Consider the following 18,489-nt stretch of genomic DNA (forward strand, 5'->3'; position numbering starts at 1 on the left):
TTAGTCACAAGGAGGCTGCATACTTTCTTGTTCCCAAATTCCTTATAATTTGTAAAGCCTTGTTTGTTTGTTTGTTTGTTTATATATTGAAATTATTAATATTCAGGATCTAGTGAAGTTTTGTTGATTTTCTGGAAGACTTTAGCCTGAATCATTGTGGTCGTTTCCAAATAAAGGAAAGGAGTGGGGGTTGGGGGGAGGTCATTTTGTTTATGTTCCAGAAATATCTGACATTTGCCTTGCAGAATTCTCTCAGTACTCTCCTTTCACATTCCTCTTTTGAAGTAGAGATTTGACAAATGTTTTTGTATCTGGGATAGGTGTTGTTTTTTTTTTTTTTTTATCCCTCCTCACATGGCCCAATTGTAACCCTTTGGAAAAAGGAAAACACTTTTTTTTTTTTTTTAATGCAACTTATCTTATTGATGTTAGCTGCAAACTTTCCAACAGATCCCACCTGTATGCTGTATCTTCTATCACAAACATAATGTAACTCTAAGCCACTATGGGCCATGTAGATCTTGGCCATGACACTTGAATTCTGAATATGAAACATCTCATCCACTTTGCCTCTGCTTTCATGCTGTGCTCTGAAACCCTGGAAGAGGGATTAGCCTGATTCAGATACTGAGAGAATATGCACCAGTCCTGTGCAGAGCAGCTTGGGAAGCACAGTCTGTGAGATGGAGGAATTTGTCCATACAGAATGATTGAATCTGTCCTTCAGGTACATCCTATGAGGCTTCAGGCTCGAGGTACCCAGGATAATACCGTAGATGTGCTCATGTTACAGGCAGTAGAGAAAAGGCTTAAACCCGAGCAGGTGGCAAGGGCTTGCCACCGCCCATTGACTGGGACTGACTAGGGAAAAACTGACTATTTTGGAGTTAGTCTGGGGAAATCTGACTATAAGACATAGGAATGGGGCAGAAGTCTGGTGCAAGAAGGGGAGTGATGATTAGAGGTTAATGAAAACAGGTTATGGGACAAAAAAGAGAATTTAAATCTATGTAAAAGACTGCTAGAAGAGGTAGGAAGAAAGTATACAACAGGTCAAATAAGATATCTCAAAACAAAAAGGCAGGGGAGAACTGGGGAATGTATTCAGATACTGGGTATACCTGGTGAAGGGAATATTTCCCGTGTGTCTGTGTCTCAGTACCAAAAAGACAAGGTTGAAATGGAGTTCAGGTGTATCCAAATATAGCACACACCCCTTTACAACTTGAGATGAAACAAAATGTTCCCAGGTCTTACTAAGCCCTTAGAGTCATCAAGTATCTTTATCCTTTTCCCACAAAGGGGTGACAACTTACCACTGTCATTACTTTCTTAGCTTAAAAAGTCTGAAAACTGATTGCAGGCTTCCAAGCAGATTGTGATGATGAGTGATTCCAGCTCGGTATTTCTTCTCCTATAGTAGGAAAATGTATCTTGTGATTAGCAGAGCTGGGACCTGAACAAAAGATTTTTATATCTGAATTCAGTAAAGGTAGTACTTATATGGGAAGTTTACCATAATCTGATGTGAGGCTATTCCTCAAGAACTGATTATGTTGTTTGCATTTCAAACTGACTATCCAAATGGGTAAATAATTTCACTGTGCCTCTTCAGTTATCTGTAAAATGGGTATGACAGCAGGCTCTCACCACAGGAATAAGCCATGACAATAAATGAGTGAATGTTTGTGAACAGACAGAAATTCAACAATGATAGAGAAAATCCAGGAGGAAAAGGATTATGTATTCAGAACGGGTTTGAAAAGTGTGCAGTAAGTAAGGCATGGGAGCACACAAAGAACAACAAAGAAAACCAAAACTGAATAGCTGCTTATTCAGCTGAATACAGTATACTGAACCAAGCAGAAACCCTGTGAAAAAAATATCATTCAGTAGTATCATCAAAGGTTATTATTCTTGTATGTACTAGGAACATGAAGGAAGATCCCATAGCATGCTTGGTTCTTCAAACACAGTGAGAAGAATTTTATAATAACAAATTTATAATATTTGAGGCCATGAAAAGAAAGTAGCAGGAATTGCAATGAAGTTGACAAGATTTGACTCATATATTTATATCATTTTCCTCATGAGTACTGCTATAAGAAAGGAAAGTTTGAGATCTTGCCACATACTTTATACTGTAAAATATTATTATGCCATTGGGGAAGACACAGCCTGGCAATATCAACACTAGAATCATAGACTCATAGAATGGTTTGGGTTGGAAGGTACCTTAAAGACCACCCAGTTCCAACCCCCTGCCATGGGCAGGGACACCTCCCACTAGACCAGGCTGCTCTTTCCTCATTCACCAATGCTCTAAGACTGTAGCCAGATGTAAAATGAACAGCAGTTAACTTATATCCATACTATACTCACAAAACACTTGGAGCTTTGGTACCTCTGACACGCTTCTCTTCTGCAGTGATAATTTCGATATGGTGGCAGACGGGAAGTCACAGTTTAAATGAGGCTTTAAACTTCAAATCAGTGGACAGTCTTGCAAAAAAAAAAAAAAAAAAACCTGCATGAAATAATGCTGTTCTCTTTTTTCCTGCTTCAGTAAACTCTCTAAATAATTTGATTTTTATAAAACAAAGGACATAGCATATATTTTTTCCAGATGGGTATTCTACAACTAACCTGTCAGTTACAGTTCATTTTGAACAGTGCATGATTATAAATAACACAGTTTCAGGACCTGAACCCAGTCTCTGTGACACCAGTACGAACCAAAAGTAAATGAAATCATCAAACTTAATGAAGATATAACAGTATGGTGGTCTAACTCAGTGGTCACAGAATTCAGCCTAAGCCAACTACAGATTTCATTGGGTGCTAGGACATCTCCTTGAGATTTTCTCCAATGTATGATGGAGATATCTCTATTTCCTTAAAATTCTCAGCCCAAGGGTAATGACTTGCCTGAACTTTTCTCTAAATAATTCCTGATCACGACCCAAAGAATGCATTTTTTTATGCACATACAAATATTGTGTATAATTTTACCTTTATGATCGAAAAAGGTTGTTCCAAATATAAGTCCATCTCTTTGAAAATGCAATATACCTTTTTATTTTGCAGCACTCCTGCTCCACTTGATATGCCAAACACATGCTCCATCAGCTCCTCATCTGCATTTGCAAACACAGAATGAGATTCCTCTGCCCTGACTTAGTCTACACTCATCACCCTAAGCTCCCCTGACAATCAACAGGCAAAAACAAGCACCACCAAAGCTGGGCACTTTCCTCCCTATGAACATCAGAAATTGCTCACTTCTAAATGCAAGATGCCTGAAATAAGAGGAGAGAAACCCTATCCTGAATGAAAGTAAGAGAATCTCATTGCATGCTCTGAACATACAGTGTTTAGTATAGTCCCTTTAGTATTTTGCAAATGAATGATGACAAGATCATCAAGAAGTCTGTTCCATAAAGGCTCTCTCAGCAGGAACACCAGTAAAGGATATAGTTGTGAAAGTCAAGAGAAGACAAGACAGGAGGGTGACAGTTTGAGGAAGATGACAATGGTGAGCTGGTTCTGAGTTTTGACTTTTTAAAAAGTCAAAGAGATAAATAAAAGCAGGCTCGGTGACTATCAAAATTGAGAAACAGGACATAAAAGAGCAAAAAAGAGAAAGAAATCTAGTTGATGAAAGTAAAAAATTTCTCGGAGAGTGAAGAGATAATGAAAGAGATATTAAAAGTGAGAACAGAAAAGCCAAACACCTCTACATGAATTGGTAAAAGCAGATAGCGAGGAAAACTTAATAGCAAATTGACTCTGTTCTCCAAAAGACAAACTCCAATATTGTAGCAACCATTCACTTTTACAGTAACATCATTAGGCCTTGGGACACTAATGACAAAAGTGATGACATTGACTCCAGGCTTCTGTTTTCCCATCCCAAAGAACTGTAGCAGAATATACAGAAACCTCTGTGGACTATCTCTGAAGAGTTTAAGGAAAGCAACTGGTCTCATCCAGATTGTAAACACTATGCAGATGTATGTATGCATGCTCAATCAGTTGCATATGGCTCCCAGAAAAGACTTCAGTCCAACAGCAAAGAAGAGGGTAACTGGCAGGAGTCTGTATGAGGGCTAGCAGGGGAAATGGAGTAGCAGTACTTTAAAAAGACAGTGTTCCCTTGTAGACCTTATATAATGAGAAGATTCATCTATTTCTAACCCAAAGACTAGTTGTTTTTTATCAGTAGCAATAGTTAATTGTTTCTCCTTCACTTATTATATATGCTACAGCCCGTTCCACAGACTGTTATCCAACAAGCCAGTGACTTTTTACAACCTGGACTGGGAAGCACAAGTGTTAATGACACAGACCAACAGGGTTAGGGCTGTGCTACCTACGAAATGGACACAATACTTTAGATACATATTTGTATAGTCTTCAGCATATTTTTACAATCACCTAAGCAAATTGCATATCTTCTGGACATGTTTCTGGAAACACAAAGCATCAGGTATGCTTAGAAATCATTCCCATGATTCTAGATACACTTGCAGAAGAAGTATACCTTTTTCTTTTCAGAACTAGTAAAACCACAGGTGTGTGATCCAGCTTTCAGAAAATGAATGACTGCTTCTGTAGGTAGTTAGTAGGTAGTGAGCTCTTTTTGCATTTCACTTCTAAGATCCAGGTTACATCATTTCCATATTGTTTTGTTCAAGAGCTCAAATTATTAACTTTCAGAGTGCAAGAGTATGACTTGCCCCTTCTTATTCTGTAAAACGTGCCTGTTGCTATGTTATAGGAGAAGGGAAAAGCGATAGAGGACAGTATTCGGTTGAAACATTTTTATTTCATGTTTTACTCATTCCTGACTTAAAGTTGGGAGTGATTTTGAGTACCTAATGAGCTCCAGTTGGTCTTGCAGTATAAAACTACAGCAGGCTAGAAATGGGGAGAGGTCAGATGTTGCCCACTGATTCTCCTGTCTACAGCAGCATTGAGCTTACTGCTGACTTTCTGAAAATCATTTGAAAGCTTGTGAGAAAGGTTAAATAGTGATGAAGATTCCACAGTGTTCCTGAGCAATCTGTTCCACTCCTTAACTCTCCTAACCATTAAAAATTTCTTTATAATCTCTAATTTAAATCTCCCTTTCTGCAGTTTAATCTTATTATATGTTGTAGCCATAATGAATGTGGTGAATAATTGATTGTCTTCCTCTTTGCTGCTACTTTCTGTATATCTGAAAACCAAATCTCACTTCATCTTTCCCTGTTAGAGAGCTAACAACCCCAGTTCCTTCAGTCTTGCCTTGTAGGATATGTTTGTTTTTTCAACCTTTGATCATTCTTGTTTTTCTCCTCTGAGCTCCTTCCATCTGGCTCATATCTTTCTTGAAATGTGATGTCTGAGACTGAACACAGTATTCTAGCTGAGGCCCCACAAATGCAAGGTATGGCAGAAGAATTATTCTGCATGTCTCACAGAGAGCATTTCAAAGGACATGCTCCAGATTGCAAAACAAATGAATAAATAAACAACACAAGGCAACAGTAAGATACTACAGACTTAGGTTCAGCTTGCTATTTCTTATGAGCTATGATCCTCTTCTGTGCAACTGCTGCCTTGTTCTGTTTGGGCATTCACTTGTTCCTGTCTAAGCAGAGTAGCTGTGTTTTTTCTTTCCTGAACCGTACCCTACCTTCTACAGGTCATTTCTCTAATTTTCGATATCATGTTGAATTTCAAAATACAAGTAACTTCTTCCAGTTTGTTGTCATCCACAAACTTAAAATACCAGTGAAAAGCCAGGAAAGAAAATTCTCTAAGTATTGATATATCACTGGTTAAGAAAATATTATTCATTTTAGAAACTGTAACCTTTAATGAAACTCTATAATTTAATTTGGATTCTTTCCTCTAAGTTGTACTGCATTTTTTGTTGTGCAGGTCATTAATATTTTCCACAGCGCAAGTTCACAGCTCCTCCAGAACTGCAAAATTTTCTTAACATTTTAAGAAATCTTGCCTAGGATAAGATACGCATATGCCAGGATTTCTCCAAGGCATGAAAACCAAAAGAAAATGTCTATTGGCCAATAAAAACGAACCATCGATATATGTGCTTCCCACGTGCATGCTACCAATGTTCTTCAGACCCTGCTTTATGCATGATTACTCATTTTTTGATAGTTACCCAATCCTAACATTGCAAGCCTTCATCTGGACCACAAGCCAGAAGCATTTTATCAGCTACCAAATAGCTCAGAGCTATTGCCAATGTATTTTGAATGATTTCCATTAAGAACTAGCCCAGCAGCTTTAACCACTAAAATTAACTGCATTGTTTTATTCATTAGAGATAAAGCAGAGGTAAGAGAATGAGAACAATCTCTACTGATTGTTAAGTACATTTTAATGAACTGCTTTAAAAACTAATTTTAGAAAATCACGAAAAAGAGGGATAAAATGTATATTATGGGTCCACAGTGCTAGCAGCCGTTAGAAATGACTTTGGGGAATTTTGGAAATATGAGTTTGAGTTGGGTTCAGAGGTATATTGGTGTGAATGGGTGGCTAAACTGTATGGCTGGTAGAGGCTGAGGAGAATGTGGACCAGCCCAGTAGTGAGATTTCTGATATTTGCTTATATTCAGCAAAGAAGACAGAAGATTGTTTTCAACTAATGCTAACTCAGTGCACATCACAGCAAGACTTGCCCCAGAAGGACATATGATTTGTGGGTGCCTCTCAGAGAGAAATAACTTTCCTTTGAGATGCCTGTATGAATAAATGCAATGTAGACTGTGTAAGAAAAATGTTTGAATATTATTTCTCATGTGCCAACTTTTCAACCTTCCATTGGTCAAATGGAAGTATTTTTTACTCTGCTTAAAAATTTGTTTTGTTAACAAAGAGCCAAACCCTTAAGCAGATGGAAACACAGGAAACAGAACCCAAGCAGGCAAATGGGTTCCCTACTCACAGTACCTGCTGCCATTTTAGTTCTCAGCACTAAAATTACATGTCAAATGTAAAAAAGAATAATTACATGTCAAATGTATTCTCATTTCTAAGCAGACTGCTCCCTTTGACGTGAACAAACTTCAGCAAGGAGGGCAGAGCAGACTCTCTAACAGCCAGCAGTCATGGCCATCCCCTGGCCTCCCTCACCTGCAGGCAGAGGCAGTCCCTGAGTCCAGCTCTGCCAGACCCAAAGCTGATCCCTTTGGATTCCCGAGGGGTGGGGTGCCAAAACCTGGAAAACACCGCAGTGAGCCCCTGTGCTCAGGTTCCCCTCCTGGTCAGCTGGAAGCAGCCCTTAGTTTGAGATGTCAGCAGCCTGGTGATGAGCACCCTGCCTCTCCTCGTACGTCTCACGGGGTTGCTCAGGATCTCACTGCCAGAAATTAAAAGACACCAAACAAGTCTGTAGGGCTTGCACATCTTTGGGGAGCCTGACCCGAGTGCTTTGCTGTGTTTATCCCTCATCCTCTCAGCCCTATGAGGCACTATGAGGCTGTCCTCAAGCATGCTCGCAGCAGCAGGCATGCTTGCACCACCATGAACCCTCCGTTACCCCTGACAGGAGCCAGTTTCCCCCTGTCTCAGCCCTCACCTCACCCCCTCGGTGCCCGGACGGTGCGGCTCCCAACCCGCCAGCGGGACCCCGTACCCCCACGTCCCCAGTCAGCCGTGAGGAGCCCGGGACCCTCCATTTCCGACGGCACCCGTGTGCTGCAGGGCCGGGGACAGCCCGGGGGGGCGAGCAGCCGTCGGTGCCAGCCCTCGGTGGGCAGCCGGGGCCGCTCGGTGCGAGGGGAGGAGCCCCCCAGCAGCCCGCCGCCCCCGCCGCGCACACCCCACCCGCCCTATATAGGGGACGGGGGGCAGCGCCGCGCCGAGGCGACGGGCACGGGGATCAGCAGCGGCATGGCCCTCGCCAGGGCGGCGGGGCAGGCAGGTGAGGACGGGGATAGGGGCAGGGACCGGACCGGACCGGACCGGACCGGACCCCGAAGCCCCCCGCTCTCCGCAGGTCCCGGCGCGGCGCTGGCGCTGCTGTGGCTGCTGGTCCGGGCGGCGGCCCCGCCGGCCGTGTGCGCCCCGGGGGACAGCGGCTGCCTCCGGCTCACCGTGGCAGACCTCTTCGACCGGGTGATCCGGCACTCGGGCAGGATCCACAGCCTCTCCACGGCGCTCTGCGCCGAGCTGGTGGGTGCCGGGACGGGTTTTGGTGGGGTGGGAAGGGTATGGGGCTCTCTTCAGGGTTTCCTCCCCCGCAGGAAAACCGCTTTCCTCCCCGTGACAACGAGCTGGGGAAGCCCGCACGGAGGTGCCCCACGGCCGGGTTGCTGACCCCCAACGGCAAAGAGTACGCCCAAAAAATCCCGGTAAGGACGGGCTGCGGCGGCAGGGCGGGAGGGGGCGGCCCCGAGGGGGGCCCCCCGGTCTCCTGTGCCTGTCCCCAGCCCCGATGCCCCCTTCCCGTGTCCCCCCGGTCCCCTGTGCCCGTGTCCCCGCCGGTCCCCCGTACCCCCCGCCCGCCCCGTCGGAGCTCCCGTCACGCCGCGGCCGGGTGCTCGCCCCCCCGGGCCGGTGGGGAACCAGCAGCGAAGTTTGCAGCCCCTGGTGCTTCCCCGACACCTTGTCTTGAAGGGTCTGGCCCGTGCTGACCCCAAACAGGTACCTGCCACCGCACTCCCTGCCTGGTCGGGCTGTGAGCCGTGTGGTGTGTCCACATGGCTGCCTGCGGGAGTGCATCTTTGTGGGTCATGAGAGGAACTTGGGACAAGCGACTGACAGGCAGACACCCCTTTGACATATATATGATTTATTTGTGGCTCTGTGAAATAGAAACTTAGGAAACTGTGAGAGTGATATGTATTAGATTAATCAAAGTGTAAAAAGCGATCGGGGCAAAGATGCCACAGTCGCTATCTCTGAATTGGTAGGTATGGGGAAAGCAGCAAGCTGTTTTAGTCGTCATTCTTAGTTCAGAGAAAGTCAGGAAGACTTTCCTTAGACAGAAAAAGTCTGGAAAGCCGAGGGTACAGCGGCAGGAGACACTTTTGCCTCTAGGAGGAGACAGAGGGAGACAGATGTCAGCGTCTGGCTCTAGTTGTGCTGAGGCGAGGAGCTTCCCCAAGGCGTTTAGCAGCTCACCTTGAATAATGGGTAATGGGAAATGAGGCGCTGCCTGGTTTAGGAAGCCTGAAACATTCAACCTCACTTCTGAGCTGAAGCTGCAAGGGTCAGACGGCCATCTAGCTCCTGTTAGAGAGGCAACCATCCTGAGCACCAGGCCCTTTTCTTGGAAGCATGTCTGCAGTGAACCTTTAAGTGACACGGCTGTGACCCATGTGAGGTGTGAGGCAATAGCTGCACTCCCATACCAGCCACCCAAAATGTCTGGATGAGGCCTTTTGGGCTCTCGAGACATCCAGGAGTTCCTGAAATATTTTCAGTCCCAGGTAACTTGGGCAGGAGCGCCACCATTTTGCTAATACTGTGCTCCAGAGCACAGGGGTCTAAAAAAGCTGAAAAGAAGACAAACAGAATTTTTGTGTTTCTTGTATCTATGCAAATAACCAGAGACAGAGTAGCCCCTTACGTTCAGAATATTTCAAAACTACAGAGTTGCGCACATAACTCTTAACCCTGCAGAGATTTCACTGTGAGCCTGTCTGTGTTCAGGTGAGCTGCTGCAAACTAAGAGAAATTCTTTACTGTTTCAAATTGTAAGAGAGAAGAACTAACTTACGTGATACTGAAACTTTTGAATGCCTGGAAAGAACCACTTTCCCACTTTAACCAGCACATTGAGCACCATCAAGAGTTACCTGATGACAGCCTTAGCAAAGCTAAGCAAATCAGCAAGATGGTTCATGAGCTGGAGACTGGGATTGAGAAAGTTGCAGAAAAGGTAAGGTTTCCAATGGAAATTTTGTTCATACCAGGCATGTCGCACAAGTGACTTAAGGGGCTTCTATTCAAATTGCATGAGCCCTCTTCATTGCCTCATGTTCCTTGAGTGATCACAAAATGCCATACTAGTGAAACAGGTGGACTTTGTTATACAGATCCTGCAATATTTCAGCGAAAGGATGTGACTTGGTTCATGCGGTGACAAGTATGTAGATGACATTGTATACATTCAAATGTGTAGATCAGCATTTTATTGATATTCAATATGTGAAAGTCAGAGACAAGGACAAAGAATAGAACTACTGACAGCTTCAAATATGAGCCAGTAGTGCCTTTACTTTTCTAGGAGAGTAAAGGAGGTGTGGGCGGACCGCCACAAATAGTTAGATTATTGTTTTCAGGTTATTCTGATTCACATTCTAACTAGTTCAACTGTCACTGCAGTCTGCTGCAGAGAGCTCCTTTCCAAGGGAACAATTGCTAAGGCTGGTTCTGCAAGACAACAAGACAAGTTCTTAAAGACAACAAGGACATGGGTTAGCTTAGATGCCAGTCACATTTTAAACCTCCATTCCGAATTCTGGTGACTAGGATGTGAATTATTGCATGTAATTTTTCATTAGTTCCATTTCAGTCTTCTCCTTACTAGCCAGAAGTCACAATCTTTTTATTACTTGTGCATTCATATCTAAAGTCATCTGGAGCTTGGGGTAGACAAATAAGGGCTGTGTCCAACCTATAAAATGGCTACACTTGTCAAGGTGCCTATTTCAACTAAAAAGCAAATAATAAACTAGCATCTTACATTCGTAGGTCATTTGTCATCGTTGTGAGCACAGGTGGGGAGCACAAGTTTTGAATTGATAAGGAGCTCATCAGTATAATAGGAGGAATTGCACCCCACTCTATAATGCAGCCCTGATTAGATTGACTAAGCAAGCCAATTCTGAGCTAGGTACACGCTTCTGGTATACTTACCTGATTTTAATTTCCTAGAACAACTTTGGGTGAATTACTGAAAGGGAAGGCTCTGAAGTTTGGTGGAGTATGCCCTTTTTGACCTCTTATGGACCATGGACACACCACACTGTAGGCTGAATTTAAACAAATCAAGCAACCAACACAAATGCGCCCCAATATTTTGCAATTGTTTGATTTACTTTTTTTTTTCTTTTTGTAAGACTAATTCTAAACTTGGTTCTTATTGTGAAGGAAGGTACTATCTCTGAGAGGTGATAACAGTCACTGTATTTCACCAGCTTATACAGCACTGTCAAATGTTCACATCAGAAGCTTCCCCTGACAAACTGACTAAAATAAATGCCTACAAGTCTAAAGACTGATTTGCTCCATTCCTTTAAGAGGAAACAATCATTACCAAGCATTGGTTTCTACTTCAGTTCGGAATCTTTAACTCTTATAATCCTTGCATTACTGGTATATCAGATCATTTCAGACTAGTCTTTTGGTGTGGGCACTGTTAGGAATAAACAGGCAGTGTTATTTCTCTGTTAGGAGCTTTATACCTATCTTATATATATAAAAGAAAAGGCAAGAGTAGAACAGCCCAACATACTTGATACTTGGCTTGACTTGTGCACTAGTATTTTAAAGATTTGTTTATATGCAGCTACTTCTTGTACTTCCTTTCCTGTTTCCAAAACAGATGCAGTCAATGGGCATCATCAGCAATTCCTTACATGGAATGGCATCGTCTGAAGCTGCTGGCTTCTCCAGTACTAATGAAGCAAACATGATGAGCGACTCTGACTTTATTCACTGTTTCAAGAGAGACTCCAACAAAGTACAATGCTACTTAAAAATTCTGAAGTGTAGGATTATGCCAGAAAACAGTTGTTGAGTTGTGATCTCTTGGCAAGGAGTTTTCAGCATGTTGTTTACAAAGATGGGAAAATATAATTTATTTACAGTAATTTTACTAGGAAAGTGGTTTGGAAATTCTTTGGCAGCTACTTGAGTCTGTTAACCTATGCAGCTGGAATATTAAATAAAGCATCCCGTGTGATGTCGGTAAACACACCAGCTAAAACGGAGTACTCCAGCAGTAGGTGAAGCCATGTCTTTGACACAGTTTAGACATACGAATGGTCACAAGTGAAAGTCAGCTTGTTAGGTACAAAGACATCTAGATAGTCCCACATCTAGATACTCCACAGTGAGTAAAAATCTGAAAGCCATTAGAAATTTTGCAGCCATCACAATTTCCTATCAGTGGGGAGGTTGCTTACTGCTGTTCCTAGAACAAAACCTCTCTGCATTTGGATCCTAAATGAGGCATTTGAATAAGCATTTATAATCAATGTGGATTTATCTTTAACATTCCTCACTACTTCATCCCTGAATGCTCTTTTCTGGCCTCCTCTGATCTTGATGGCTGTTGACAGTTGCTGGAGCTCAGGCTGCCAAGAATGGAAATTAAAATGCTGATGATTGTTTCATACTGATGCTGGATTTGGTCCTGAGAAACTCAGAGAACAGGAAAACATTTCAAAGGAACATTTATGCAGAGCAGAGATACAACCTTTTCAGGTGCATTTCACTCACTGTTGATACTCAGATACCAATCTACTTTCTCAGCTAGATGCTGTGAGCGCTCACAATTTGTTTCTGGTCCTTGTGCCAGGGACACTAGAAGCACAGTGGGTTACAAGGTTCCTGCCCCAAAGAAGTTACTAGCTGCAATTCTTTAGGCAGGAAGATGCCACAAACACATAGCAAAAGAGCAGCACTTGAAGAAGTTCTGGAAACAAAACACATCTCCAAATAGCCAGAATAAAGGAAGGGCTCTGTAAGGAAGCAACACCGCCAAAGGAGCGGAAGGGACAGGCCAGAGGGATGATGGCCCCACCCCTCCAGCCACCTCAGGCCGAGGCCTCCCTTCCCTGCTCTCCAAGCCACTGCCCAGGCTGAAGGCCCTGGTACTCCAGTGTCCTGTCGTGCTCCCCAGGCACCATTTGTCCTCCTGATGGACCTTCAGGAGGCCCACAAGACCCGCAGCAGGCCCCAGGTGCTGGGGGAGCCTGGGGGAGGGCATGGAAAGGGAGCACAAAGGGCAGGGTGAGGCTGGGGGCGGCGGTGTGGTGCCCGGCACCTGGCCTTGCTTCCCCCAGAGAGAATGGCCACACCTTGGAGCCTAGATGGAGTGTTATCTCTGGATTTGGGGTGCTTCTGTCCCTCCTGGAGGGGGGTGCAGTGGTGTCATTCCCAAGCCCCAGGGCTGCGCACACTACACCCTTTAAAAAGAAGCGTCGTCTTGGTTTCTAGTGTGAGTTGTGAGGTGATTTGGTGAGGACCAGGAAAATTAACTGCCCATGCTACTGGGTACTTCCATAGCTGGGAGATGTGCCAGTGGTTGCAGTTTACTGCCAGGTGGAAAACATTTTACAGATGAAGCAGAGCCTGAAAATGACAATAGCACATCAGGAAAAAAAATAGAATCAGTCTTCTCTGGTAAGTTTGCAGATGACACCAAGTTAGGTGCGTGTGTTGATCTGCTCGAGGGTAGGAAGGCTCTGCAGGAGGATCTGGATAGGCTGGACCGATGGGCTGAGGCCAGCTGTATGAAGTTCAACAAGGCCAAGTGCCAGGTCCCGCACCTGGGGCGCAACAACCCCAAGCAGCGCTACAGGCTGGGAGATGAGTGGTTGGAAAGCTGCCTGGCCGAGAAGGACCTGGGAGTACTGGTTGATAGTCGACTGAATATGAGCCAGCAGTGTGCTCAGGTGGCCAAGAAGGCCAACAGCATCCTGGCATGCATAAGAAACAGTATGGCCAGCAGGGCTAGGAAAGTGATTGTCCCCCTGTACCCGGCTCTGGTGAGGCCGCACCTCGAGTACTGTGTTCAGTTTTGGGCCCCTCGCTACAAGAAGGACATGGAGGTGCTCGAGCGAGTCCAGAGAAGGGCAACGAAGCTGGTGAGGGGTCTGGAGAACAAGTCTTACGAGGAGCGGCTGAGGGAGCTGGGATTGTTCAGCCTGGAAAAGAGAAGGCTCAGGGGAGACCTTATCGCACTCTACAGCTACCTTAAAGGAGGCTGTAGCGAGGTGGGGGTTGGTCTTTTCTCCCACATGCCTGGTGACAGGACGAGGGGGAATGGGCTAAAGTTGTGCCAGGGGAGGTTTAGGTTGGATATTAGGAAGAAGTTCTTTACTGAAAGGGTTGTTAGGCATTGGAATGGGCTGGCCAGGGAAGTGGTTCAGTCACCATCCCTGGAGGTCGTTAAAAGACGTTTAGATGTGGAGCTTAGTGATATGGTTTAGTGGAGGACTTGTTAGTGTTAGTTCAGAGGTTGGACTCGGTGATCTTGGAGGTCTTTTCCAATCTAGATGATTCTGTGATTCTGTGATTCTGTGGATGATACGCATTAACTTTCAGCTACCTCATACCTCCCTCAAATGTTGACATGCAAATAAAAAAAAGGACTTGGAGAATCTGAAGAATTCCTCAAAGGCTGGGTGTTTATCTAAAGCTAGATGTTTGTATACTTGGGTGAATGCTGGAGGCTCACTATCGAATGAGGCAACAGCCTTGTGCTGTCCCCATCCACTATGCCCAGCTTTATTGCTTACAGTTGCAGCCAGTGTCACCAGGAAACCAAGCTGCTATGGGAGCTGCAGATAACTGAGGTGCAACACTGGGAGCATCTCAGCACCAGGTTGACCTACCTCAGCTTGTCTTACCCCGCGGCAGTCTCCAAGCACATACCGTGGAAGCACGGTCATCGAAGACTTCCGTAGTCAATGGCAACTTGGTCCACTTAGGCTGTGAACCTGTCTCTGCAGGGGCCTTTTGGTCTCTCATGGCTCACAATGAACTCTGAAGTTAATTGGGCCCTAATTTCTCTCCGTGCCTTTCTTTGGACTGTGGCTTTACAGCTAACTTGCTTTCAATTGGTTTGTCTTCCTTTCTAGTCTGCAAAGATCATAATGGTCTTGTTGGTAGAGGGTGCTGAAGCAAGGGAAGGCACTTAATTTATGTCAGGCTTTTGACTGTGGGACATATATTCATCGGGGGAGCTGTGCGGCTACAGTGATGGCAACTGGTATTTAAAACCCAGTACTAGTAAATCACAGCAGATAAAACAAATGTGATGTATTAGGGCAGCTGAGGAGTGACACTTGACCACCGTATTGTTGTTCTGACACTGAAGGTAGTAATGCAGTTTTGTGCCTTAAAGCAGTCCTGTTCTGCTAAGCAGACCATCACAATTCCCGTTTGGCGGGGAATCAATAAAAACAAGACAACTTTTCAAAAACTATTTTATACAGTAAATGTGTACAACCCTAGTGTAAGTGCTGGCACAGGTGTGGTCAGCAAATCCAGCTTTTAGCGGAGTTACCTGAAGCCCACGGAGGGCTTGCCTCTCAATTTCAAAATCCAGCAGCAGTTCAAATGCAATCAAATGGGATTGCGGCTGTGCCTGAGGTAGACTGGCATCATCCGCCACTCATTTGTGATTTCTCTTATAAAAATAGACCAAGAGCCATAAGTGGAAATTGGCACCTCCTTGTGAGGTACCAGAGAAGTTCCTTTGAGTGCCTGACCCCAAGAACAGATTTTCAAGAGCCACATTCAGACCCATCTGGAGAATCTCCAACAGGTGGGTGAGAAAAGCCTCTCCTGTTCCTCAGGATGCTCCATGGTGCAGCAGGAGCCCTACATCAGCAGCATGGCCTAAGGTCGCCTGAGTCTGCTGCTCTGCTAACCAAGGAAGCAATGAGTCTCAGCCCTTTCCCCCTTTTCCTGTTGCATTCTATAATACATGAGCATTGAGAAGTTGCCAGAACAAATATCGAGGTGCCCAGCCTAACTATCTGTGTTGTTTAGAGCCTCTGAAGAGCTGCTTTTTATTGCAGTTGACAATTTGAGGTACCTAAACTCTGCCAAGCCCTAGGATCCCAACAAACGTCCTTCACAATATTCACAACACAGGAAATACCCGATATCCCAAAACCATACCACAAAGCCACCCACCAGGTCTTATCTTTGAAGTCAAAGTGGTATGTTCCTGGGTTTAGCTGTGAGATGCCTTCGGTATCTGTTACATCACTCTATAATTAACAAGCCAGATGTGTTCTGTGCCATGCACCCCTGCAATGTGCCTGTCACGAAGTACTTCAAACATCCACTGGGGAATTTATTTGGAATCGGTGTTCTCTTTGTTCTTTCAGAAATAGTGTTTATCTGAAGAAAACATACGCGTATTACTCGGTCCTTCACGCAAGAAGACTGGCACTGTAAGTCTCTCAAATTTCCTGTGTTCACAAGGAGTGCTATTTCTCATTTACCAAGGTTTTGTGGGATGGACTGAAGGGAAATTCTTTAAACAGCTTAAAAAGAGAGGAGTCAAGGTGGTATATGTTATGGGCTAAATCCACTTCAAATAACTGAATCAGACTCTTTTACGCATAATTCAAAATTCACAGGTGTATTTCTTAGGTTTTGAGAACAGTTTGATAAGCATTTACAAGTAAGGAATAGTTTATCTGGCATACAGAAACTTTATTCTAGCTGTGGAATAAGAATTCTAGGAGGAGGTGTTAGAGATCTGGAGGGCCTTAAAGTGGTGTAAGTTTTAGTAGCTATGGTGAAACCAGAACTTGCTCAATTGAAAACACGTATGACATTCCAACTGTGAAACCAATTCTGCATGAGCCACGCTTGATCTTTGCCTCAGTGAGATGTTCTTCACATGCGATCTGCTTAGCACATCACCTTGGAGCTGTGACAGCACTTCCCAGCCAGTGCTTGCAACATCATCAGCTGAAAGAATTTCACAGGGAGCGCTCTGTATCCCATCTCCCCTGTCCATAAGGCAGAGTCACTCCTAACACTGACACTCGATTGACTTGTGGGAAGAGAATATGAGCAGCTGTGAAGACTCCGTTCCCCTGAAAGGTGAGATGGGAAAACCTTAAATTGCCCCCGCCACACACCAATTTCCCCCACTATGGGAAGCACAGCTACCTCCACTTGATCATTTGAGGTCAGTTTGGAAATATCTGCATGCCTGTCGTTCTAGGCAGACACTAGTCAATGCCATTCATAAGACTCTCACCCACTAACACTTGTCGTGAACTACTCAAACAGGGCAGGACACCGTGATTTCCACAGGAAAATTGGAAGGCTAATTCATCCCCATGAGTAGGCAATCGGTCCGTCCATCCCTAAAGGTTTCAGGCAGAGTATGAGTGGGTTTCTAGGATTTCTTTTGCAAGACAGGAATAAACTTCTGGCATTACTGAATAGCCTATAACACATGGCATACTAAATAGGTCCAAGTGCCCTCTGAGGGTAAGTATCTAGGCAGCTTATGTTAATGAGGGTTTGGAAGTAGAGGGTGAGATGACTTCTAATCTTTTTTTAATTTTGTTTTTTCTTTAAAATAGTGCAAGACCAGTACTGCACAGCTGAGCACTTGGAGGGCACACCATGCCCAAAGTGGGATACAAAACTCGTCTGATCATGCATGTGGTTTAATGACACAAGCTTTGTCACGGCAATCTTAAGGTTTTTAGCTATAAATGTAGCTAAAGGTCACCTCTCAGATACTCCATCGTAACAACGGGACTCCTAGATCACCCTCCCCAGGTAAAACATTAAATATCAATTGTATGTTTTTTTTCTGGAAGATATACAATACAGTTCTAAAACCTTTGGAGCTCAAAAGCAAGAATAATTACAGATATTCAGGGCGTGCATGATGAGGAAAGCCAGCCTAGATTATCATAATCATCTCCTTTGGCTATAAAATGTATCAATCTGACAGAAATGAAATAGTCCTTATAAAGTCAAAACATTCTCCAAAATGTTCTGCCTGTAGGATAAAATACCTTTAGTTTTTATTCTCAACAAATACATTCATAAACGGATGATTAAAAAAAAAAAAACAAAAACAAACAAACAAAACCTTTCTGCTCTCATTTTGAGCTATAAAGCCTTGCAAGTGAATAAAAATCAATCCTTGAATTCACAGGGTGATTACCTTAATGTGGATGAAGCAAAAAAATCATTTCAAGTAAAGCAGTTTTAATGATATTTTTTCAGGCTTTTTGTATTACACAGAATGCTGTCCTGTCTTTGATACATATGTATATTTATGTGTACTTCTTGGCATGAATTTGAGGAGGAGTAAGTGAGGAATGAGATTACTACAGCATGCCATCTCTTTAGGTACTTCACTGAGGGAGGCTCCAGTGGCAGTTTTTCCAGTTATAGCACTGCTGCTTAGTCCATTTGGTCTGTAATTCTGCATATGGCCATCACAATTTTGAAATACAGAACAGATTACAAGAGATTGCACTTACAGTCTGACAAAGCCACTGAAATTGAGTTGAAAATGCTGTAAGTTTCATCCACAGAATAAAATAAAGGAGTTAGTGAATTGCTTTCCCAGTATGCATTCAAATCAAATCGTTTTAAACACAGTCCATTTATTGTGTGGGTTGGTTGGTTGTCTTTTAGTATTGGATACTTTACTACGGTTACCAGCTGATGTGTGCCTGTGCTATTTAGAACTAGCTGGATGCTGATATAGGTGAGGACAGATGGAGGAAACATACT

At 43.9% G+C, this 18,489-nt stretch overlaps 1 protein-coding gene across 1 annotated transcript; it reads left to right on the plus strand.

The window, feature by feature from the left end:
• The first annotated feature begins 7,887 nt into the window (after nucleotides 1-7,887).
• Nucleotides 7,888-11,767, plus strand: LOC118246726 (prolactin-like). The gene is made up of 5 exons (XM_035544106.2): nucleotides 7,888-7,942; nucleotides 8,018-8,193; nucleotides 8,265-8,372; nucleotides 9,725-9,904; nucleotides 11,573-11,767. The coding sequence occupies exons 1-5, from the start codon at nucleotides 7,912-7,914 to the stop codon at nucleotides 11,765-11,767; spliced, it is 690 nt and encodes a 229-aa protein (XP_035399999.1). The 5' UTR covers nucleotides 7,888-7,911.
• Nucleotides 11,768-18,489: the final 6,722 nt, after the last annotated feature.

Source organism: Cygnus atratus, chromosome 1 (assembly GCF_013377495.2).
Source record: "Cygnus atratus isolate AKBS03 ecotype Queensland, Australia chromosome 1, CAtr_DNAZoo_HiC_assembly, whole genome shotgun sequence".
Taxonomy (NCBI): domain Eukaryota; kingdom Metazoa; phylum Chordata; class Aves; order Anseriformes; family Anatidae; genus Cygnus; species Cygnus atratus.

Excerpts from the sequence above, each read along its gene's own strand:
- LOC118246726 (XM_035544106.2), top strand. The coding sequence starts at position 7,912 with ATGGCCCTCGCCAGGGCGGCGGGGCAGGCAG. Across the intron at positions 7,943-8,017 it reads CAGGGCGGCGGGGCAGGCAG|GTCCCGGCGCGGCGCTGGCG; the intron begins GTGAGGACGGGG and ends CGCTCTCCGCAG. Across the intron at positions 9,905-11,572 it reads TTGAGAAAGTTGCAGAAAAG|ATGCAGTCAATGGGCATCAT; the intron begins GTAAGGTTTCCA and ends TTTCCAAAACAG.